The 8,631-nt window shown below is 45.9% G+C and overlaps 1 protein-coding gene across 1 annotated transcript; it reads right to left on the reverse strand.

The window, feature by feature from the left end:
• Positions 1 to 285: 285 nt before the first annotated feature.
• Positions 286 to 5,147, reverse strand: GCM2 (glial cells missing transcription factor 2). Its single transcript, XM_076332263.1, has 5 exons — positions 5,106 to 5,147; positions 3,531 to 3,783; positions 3,013 to 3,125; positions 1,363 to 1,488; positions 286 to 1,167 (listed from the first exon to the last, which is right to left on the reverse strand). The coding sequence occupies exons 1-5, from the start codon at positions 5,145 to 5,147 to the stop codon at positions 286 to 288; spliced, it is 1,416 nt and encodes a 471-aa protein (XP_076188378.1).
• Between the last annotated feature and the right edge of the window lie 3,484 nt (positions 5,148 to 8,631).

Here is an 8,631-nt window from a genome sequence, read left to right on the forward strand (position 1 = left end):
GGAGGCTGTTGACTTCCAGAGGTGCCGTGCCTCCACGCTGCCTTTGCCCAGCCATGTCAGCTCCTTGTGCCATTTTAGAGATTACGTGGGGCTGGTTTGAAATTTTGTGCGAAATATGCTTCACTCAGCAGAGCTCCAGAAAGGCACTTTTGGGGGATAAGCTGTTGTGACGTACTGCTTCCTCACCTCTCCTCAAATCCCAAACCACTGGGCTTAGCATGCACATGGTCATCACAAGAATGTGTTTCCCTATTTGCATGTATTTGCCATTTAGGCAACATTTAGTCAATATTCAGCACTCTCAAACCTTAAGGTCTGTCCTTCATGCTCAGCATAGCTGTTCACCAGCGGTGGCCCATACCGATAGGTCTCCACGCTCTCAGATGGTTCAGACTTTGTGGGGACCGGGTCATGCTGGTAGAGCAACGCTGACTTTATCATCCCAAAGTCTTCCTGAATCTTCATCCCTGAATAGATAGCACCCGAGACATTTTCTGCCATGTGGGTATAGCTCTGAAGATTTTTCAGATCGCAGAGGTTGTCGCTGTATTTCAGCGCAGACGGCTTGTAGGCCTGGTAGGACACCTTGGTGGTGGTTGTGATGACAGTTTGCAATGGCGGGGCTATGGAAGAGGGGCTGGGACCATACCTGCAGGGGTAGTCCCCACCATAGTAAGGGTGGTTAGCGCTCGTTTGCATCTGTCCATAGTCACTCCGGTCTCCACTGCCAGTTTTTCCCCAAGCGGGTTTCAGTCCATAATGCCTGCCAGGGTTGTCGAAGCTCTTATCATGGGCCGTCACAGCGTTGTAGTGAGATCCATTCAAACCGAGGGGGTCAGCATCGATGGCAGGACTTGTCAGATCTTTGTAAAATGCTGGGTAAGGGCTGGAGCTTATAAAGGTAGGAACTCCAAACTCGTAGCTGCATGGCCTGGGCACGTAGATCCTTGGATTGGGGCACTTTGGGTATGGTGATAGCTGGTCCTCTTGGAAGCTGGCTGAGTCATAAGATGCTTTGTAGAGGTCAGTGTTTTGCAGCGAAGGGTAAGACTGGGCTGGAATCGAAAAATTGGTGTCTGTGATGATACTGACCCTTTCTGGGCCATCCATGCAGGGCAGATTCTGTAGGTTATTGGCATAACCGCTGCTGTCGTGGTACCTTCCTCCCTGACAAGGACAAGTAGATCTTTGAGATTCGGGAATCGATACTGCCCGCACACATCTATGTCACAACACTTGAGCTATTGCTCATTTCCGCTCCAAATGAACAGATGTAGCGTGGTGTAAAGCTTTGTTTTGCCCTGGGATCCCTAGTACATGCTTATGACACCTTTTTAATCGACTAAAAAAATCTTGACTTACCTCTGAGTTTAGAGGTCTCTTTTTCTGGGAATGGTGAGAAAAGGACATTTGCTTCTTAATTGCACTTCGTCTTGCCTCTGCCTCCAATTTGCTCTCTGGCCTGGGGTGGTCATGGACTCCTTTAGCCTAAATTAGGTTTAACAAAGAATTAGATGTGAACTGGAAGGGGATAAGAGAAGAGAAAATGCAGTAGTAGGATGAGAGGTAGCCACAGCATGGTCTGTGGTTTGGCACAAGGGAACGGGGAGGAGAAACTAAACAAGAAGGAGGGATTAAATGTAAAAATAAATAAATCATGACTTGCAGGTAGCTAGAAGAAAAAAAAGTGAGGGAGAAGTCAGTGAGGGCTGGATGATGAAGGAGCAAAGGTGTTACCTATGTTTTGTGACATTCAGGAGTAGCTGATTAGAACCAAGGGAAAAAAGATTATAAGTTTAGTTTGGGTCATTTTCTGCAGTCCAGGATCTCAGTTCTGCTTTACAACAGCCATCACTAAAACAGCATAAATAGGCTTTAAAGGGGTTCCACCCCACCAGATGACAAATATTCTCTACTCTAAAGACAGTAAACACCTTCTTGACGAGGACTGAAAAGTATACCCTGGAAAGCCATCCAAAGATGCTCTGCTATTGAAACATCTGTGGATACGCAGATCTATGTATCCAAAGCTGTACTGATATACAATAAAACAATATTCTATGTGTCCTTACACATTACATTTTCCTAAATGGACCTCCATATAGCCCCTAATACAAAGTAGGAAACTTCAAATTGCTTTTAAAATGCCGTCCTTTCTCAAGTAGAAATTAACTTTAAGAGAGGATTTATCTACTATTTTGATGGTAAAAATCTTCAGTTTTCGCATGTCTGTTACAGAATATCTGAATAATAATACTACTACTAAGAAAACAGGTGAGAATTTGGTAATATGGCCGGTTTGCTTCCATTTACTGACTGGAGAACAGAATTCACTGCAGTGTGGGTCAGGGAAAAAAAAATAAAATCATCCAGCAGAGAATGTAATCTCATAGAACAGAAGCTTTTTGTGAATTTTTTATTCTAATGTTGCTAAAAAAGAACAGATCAACGTGAAATTTCAAATTTTAGCTTTTTAAATTTCCTTTTTTTCTGGCAAGTTTTTAAATTGTCTTAAAATTCAAAGGTTATTTTCACATGAAGTAGAATTTTCACATTTCAATTTGTGCAATTTAAGTAAGGCTTTCCTTTCCCCATTTATTTATTTTAATAGGAAATAAATATCAAGTCCTTGGTGAGATTCGGTTGTCAGACACACCAGGGTGCAAGACAACCTTTGTGTTCATATTTGTGTACTGTAAATGGGAAAATTTTAGACATCTATGAGTTTATAATTAAAATTGAATATAGTTAACCCTCAAGTACTGCTTTTAAAAAGTCACCCAAGTGTTATTATTTTATTTGTTCTTGCCATGTTTGTACTACAGAGGAATTCAGTCATGGACCAGAACTCCACCGTGCTCACCATGCCCAGTGTTACACAAAAAAAAGGAAGAAAAAAAGGGGAGGGGAAAGAAATCTCTCTCTCTATGTGTATAGATATAGCTTTTGTGTATAGATATAGGCTCTGTGTGTGTGCGTGTGCACGCGCACATGTGTATGCGTGCTTTTTACCTGGAAAAATATTGCTTTGCCATCAAGCCTCCAGAAGTTAGTGACTGGATAGCCACTGTGTCCTCGGCAAGGAATCAGCTCGAGGGCTGAGTTACAGTTCGGGCAGGCTTTCTCTGCGAATAGAGATAAAGAAACTACTGGAGACACGGGTTAAAGGCAAGGGTGTCGTCTGAGAGTAAACAGAGCTCAAGAGCAATATGATCAGCCTTCACTGAAATTCAGATTAAAATACGATGTTCAAGGAAACGCAGCATAGACTACCAAGCGTAACTGAATGGTATGGACTAGAGCTGCATACTTGATATAAATGCTAATGAGTTAAAGGATTGTAGATCCATTTCCCCTTAAGTATTTACAGACAGACGTTGACGAAATTTGGAACTAAATATATTCATCACACTCTTTGCAATTACGCCTTAGTCTGCATGCAAGTAAGGGCGATCCCAGTTTAGAAATCAGGCCCAGCTGAAAGAAATGGGGTCCCTTGGGCATCCCAGCTCTCCTTGGGTGCCCCTCACTTTGCTGCTTCTGCCGAGCCTTGTCGCATATGGCGGGGCGAAGCTGCAGCCTGGCTCCGCCGGGCAGAGCGCAGCTCCTGGCGCACACCACCACCCCCAGGCAGGACTTCTTCAGGATCTGGCAGTTGTGGTTGTTGGTGTTGCGCATGGCCCAGCCGCTGAGATGTCTCTGCGCATTCTTCTCCTCGCTGGAGTAGATGAACCGCACGTAGCCGTCAGGCCATTCCTGGAAGGCATCAAAGTGCTTGGGCTCCTGCGGCAGGGCAAGCAGAGGTGAGAAAGCAAGGCAGCAAGGAGGAGAGCAAGAGAATATTAGCAGGATATTGCAACCTGATGTTTTCGCCCTGTTACAAAATACATAATGGGGAAAAAAGGGCTTTTTCTAGGACCACCCAAGCAGCAGGAAAAAATTTATTGAAAGAATAGCTTATTCAGAAGTGGTGTATAAAAGGGGAAAGGCAGTCTGAGCTTCCATGTTTCAAAAGAAAGTCAGGATCCTTTCCTCTTTTGCCTCACGATCCGTAATAACACGGTCTGTTGTCACAGATGCCTCTGTGCGGTGAGGTTACCCAGCCATAAAAGGTCAGCCGCGTTGCCAGAACTTGATGAGTGGTCTGCCACTGCTGTGCCCAGGCAGGACAGAAGCCGCCCCGCTCATACTTGCTATTAAGTTCTCCTCATTGTGGGATTGTGCACCTGCAGGCTGGAAGCTAGAAGTTTTAGCTAAGGAATGCTTTCTTAAAGCACATCTAATATAAGTTGAATAAGGCTTCTACCAAAAAATAAAGAAAATTGCCATTCCAAATATACTTCCAATATATGTATAGTAGTTTGGAGAAAGAACATTTCAATTTGGGATGTCGCTGGCTTTCTGGAGTTCCTTACCAAAATGTAATTACCAGAACAATTAAAGAATTACTAAGATTTTAAACTCCAAATGTTTACAGTGCAAGTAAAGAGTTCCTGCAACACTCATTTAACATATGTATGTACCACACGTGAGCAATCGCAGTGAATGCAGGTAGACTACCAGCATTTACAGCGTTAAGCCGTTCTATAATTGCATGGGCTCTGTAAAATTAAATAAACTCTAAGATGAAAAAAGTTGTGAATTAACGATGCATTTGGAGCTCACAACTAGGAAAGAAAGTGGAATGCTCATTGACAACAAAATGTCACATCAACAGACAAAATACTGAGATGGCTTTAATTATATTGGCAGAAAACAGGCAATCCAAGCTTCTTTTTGACATTTCTTTAAATGAGGAACAAGGGAGAAGAAAACTGGCTGAACAGTGGAGCTGAAGATTGTTTTAGGAGTTCATACAAAGCTGGCCAACGCTGCATATCAAATCCATATTTTTATTTCAAGTCATTTCGTAATGACTACTGCAGCCCATCCAGACCCGTGTAATTATATTTGGAAAGGTGCGGGAGAAGTAAACCAGCCGTAAAACGAAGCTTTGCTCAGAGGGAAGGTTTTTCCCCTGGCACCCCAGCCGCCTGGCCCCGCGTTATAGCCGGCTGGGGATTTCCTACCGCGCCCCCCCGGCAGCCCCCCGCCCTGCCCGGTACCTGCGGCAGCTTGGGGTCGTTGATGTCCCAGGTGAGCTTCATGCCGGGGGGCGGCGGCGGGCGGCGACTCCCGCTTTTTTATGCGGTCGGGGCGTCCCCGGGGGGGGGGGGGGGCTCCCAGCCGGCCCCGCAGGCGGGGCAGCAGCACCGCCGCCGCCACCCGCTCCGCGGGCGGGCAGGGTCTGCGCCCCCTCCTACCCCCCAAGCGGGCTCCGCTGCGGTTACCTGGAGGTGGGGGGCGGCCGAAGGGGCCTTGCTCGAATCCCCCTCCCCCAGCACCGGGGGCCGCGACCTCCGCATACTTGAGCGGGGTCTGGAAGTCCGAACCGGCAGTAGCCGGGCTCTGCCGCTCCTTCCCGCGGGTGCGGGACCGGAGGGGCGCCCATCGCCGGGCGCATCCCTGCCCCGTCGGGATGCCGCTAACCTTTGATTTCGAGCGCGGCTTGGAGCTGCCCGCAGCTTGAAAAGCCCCCGCGGGGAGTCAAAGGGGCTGTACGAATAACCTGCTCTTCCTAAATACACGCGTACACCTGCTCTTTAGATGCAGACGTAAACGAATTAAGTGTATTAAGCGCGTTATCCCTTCACGCAGTGCTCCATGGCACAAGGTTTAAAACGCAAAACCAGAGTTAGTGCCATCTTATTGATCAGCGTACTTTAACTTATTAGGAAGTTACAGGTAGCATTTTCTACCTTCTTCTTTTAAGAAAAAATAGCCGATGAGGCTTTTCTGGGGAAAAAAAATGCTTTTAGTTCTCAGAAACAGAAAGAAAAGACAAGCATGCATAATATTATAGAGATTGACTCGTTGAATGGCTAGTGCTGTTATAATCCTTTAAACGATCCCACCTGTTCTGACGGATTTTCGCATTCGCTTCCATCCCCTCTGGTCCCCTCTAAAAATTTAGTGACCTTTATCTTAGTTTTGCAAAATAAAAACCAGCCTGTAGCAGAAAACGCCGGCTACGGCTGTGGCCCCAACCCGCCGCCCCCCTCCCAACAGAGAGCATCCCCCGCCGGCTTGTTGGGCTCCTCTTTTGTACCCGTCTGCTCGGACGGGGTGTCAAACGCCGTCACCTGGGTGCGGAGGGGCCCTCCGAGCCGCCGCCCGCCGCACAGGTGCGGCTGTTTAGCGCGGGTGCGAAACTCGGCTTTTTTCCTCCCTTTTTTTTTTTTTCCTTTTTTTTTGGGGGGGGCCTCCCCCCCCCCCCGAGCTGGGGACAGAGGTTTGCTGAGGAAAGGAGAGCGCTTGGAGCCGTGGGAAACGCTGGCGAGCGGCTCCCCTCCACCCCAAAGGCGGGTTTACCCAGCAGCAGCTGGCCGCGGTCGTGCGAGGGTCGCGGCGAAGGGGGTGAAGCAGCCCCAGCACCTTCTTCTCTCCCCCCCCCCCCCCCCCCCGACCCCCCCCGGCTCCTGGGCCGCCCCCCGCCGCGGAGCCACAGCCTGGAGCCCCCCCCGTCCCGCTCCCGCGCCATGGCCCAGGTAAGCGCTGGGGAACCGGCAGCCGGGCCGGGGGACGGACGGACGGACAGGCGGACACACGCGCGCGCACACACACAGAGTGTGATTCCCCCCCCTCCCCGGGGGACACCCACGGGGACCCGCTATGGCTTCTGGTGGTCGCGGCTTTGGCAAACCTTCAGTTGGGAAGTGTGGGGCGATTTTGAAACTTTCCGTAGGAAATAAGGAAGGAAAAACAGGCTTTTGGGAGACAGAGGGTGAGTAAATGGTCTTCAGCTTTTGGGCAGAAAAAGCGGATTTTTTCTGTATTTTTCTCTCCCTTTTCTTTTTAAAGGAATGAAAAAAGTGAGGAACGGACTAGACAGGTGAACGGCAGCATGGCAGCCAGAACAGGAGACTATGTAAATACCTTTTTAAATGCATCCTTAGCTGTATCTTACAAATAGTTGTATATATATTTAAATGTGTATTCTTAAATGGATATGGCATGACCTAGAATTTTTAGTAATTTAATGTAACGTGGGAAGTACAGCAGACCCTGTAATCTTTTCTTTAGTAAGTAGGAAGAAATGATTGTAATAGTTGTGGGACATGGTAAGAATTACAAATTGAGCGTGCTAAAGGAGTTGCTTATTTCCTTATTCAGTATCCTTTAAGATTACTCCGTTTTGAAGGTCCTGTCTCTTTTGGAGATGAAAAGTGAAGTTTCACCTTCAGATGTAACAGTAAAATGAAAGTAGAGAAACAAACGAAGTAAAAACAAATAAACAAAAAGCCTACAAGTTTTAAAATAGCATTACAAGTATTTTCTCATAATCAGTGCTATGACGATTCAAATGCCCGCTTATTTTAATCGCTAGTGGTTTGCTTCCCCTCCCTCCGCAGCTCGAATCCCTTCTCACTGATGCTTTTAAGGGGAAGGGATTTCAGAAAATAAGCGAACTGCTTCAGGAGAGAGAAATAGAGCCTCCCCAGAAATACAGCGAATCTCTCTTCAACCAGCTAGATAAAGTACTGAGAAAGGCGAGTACCATAAATAACCTTAACCATCTTAACGCCCAGCTCTATGGGTATCAGACTAATAAAGTGCAGTGCTCTGTGTTTCTGTAGGAGCTGGACAAGAATGAATTCCAGAATGTTTCACTGCTGCTGAAATGTATTCAGCTCTACTTTAAAAGTGATCTTCAAGAAGGGACGAGTTTGTTTATTGAGCAAGGACTGGTAGAAAAGATGAGTATAACACTATATACAAGCTACTAATGTGATTTAAGGTTGCTTGCATCAGGAAAAGAACTCCAAGGAAGTGAGAACTAGAGGGTGGCTTGTTGGCCATGCAGAAACAAAATATTTTTTTAATATATTGCATAAGCTGAATGGGAAAAAATGGTTACTTTCATTGTGTTACTTTCAGTACAGCAGCTAACATTGTGGCTTCACTTACCACCTGACTTAATGGGGTTGGGGGGGTCAAGCTGGCAGTGGAAGGAGAAGATTAGTTTGAGTCCCATCTGTGAAATGATACAGAATTTCTAAATACATTTTAAGTGCTCCAGCAAAACATAATTTTAGTAATAGAATTGATGAACAATTTGTGCTTTTATAATTTTAAAAGCTGACATGCTCTTTATGAAGGTCCCTTTTTAGATACATAGTAAACCAGATGCATTCAATCTGCAATTGTATTTTATCTGCTAATGGCACAATACTGATTTCAGCTGGTAATACTTGTAGTAGCAGAAATGCACTTGTGCCTAAGAGGAGTAATACCTACCTCTAATGCAGCTAGAAGGGAACATTAACACTTGCTCTCTGTTGGCAGAGTTGTACTAAGGAGTCCTCAGTCCAAAATGTTGTAATCCTGCCTTGTAATTATGCTTTTCAGGGATACAGTTACTCAAAATTCCTGTATGGATAGATTATTAATGAAGTTTCACCAATCTGAGCTCTGTACCTCCAGTGAAGCATAGATTTCTAGTTAGCCATGGGTGTGTGATACTATGCAATATGTTTAATAACATAAAATATTAAAATAATGACTTTGAAAAAGCTTGATGAATTTTTAAAA

The sequence above is a fragment of the Aptenodytes patagonicus genome, chromosome 2 (assembly GCF_965638725.1).
Source record: "Aptenodytes patagonicus chromosome 2, bAptPat1.pri.cur, whole genome shotgun sequence".
NCBI classification, from domain to species: Eukaryota; Metazoa; Chordata; class Aves; order Sphenisciformes; family Spheniscidae; genus Aptenodytes; species Aptenodytes patagonicus.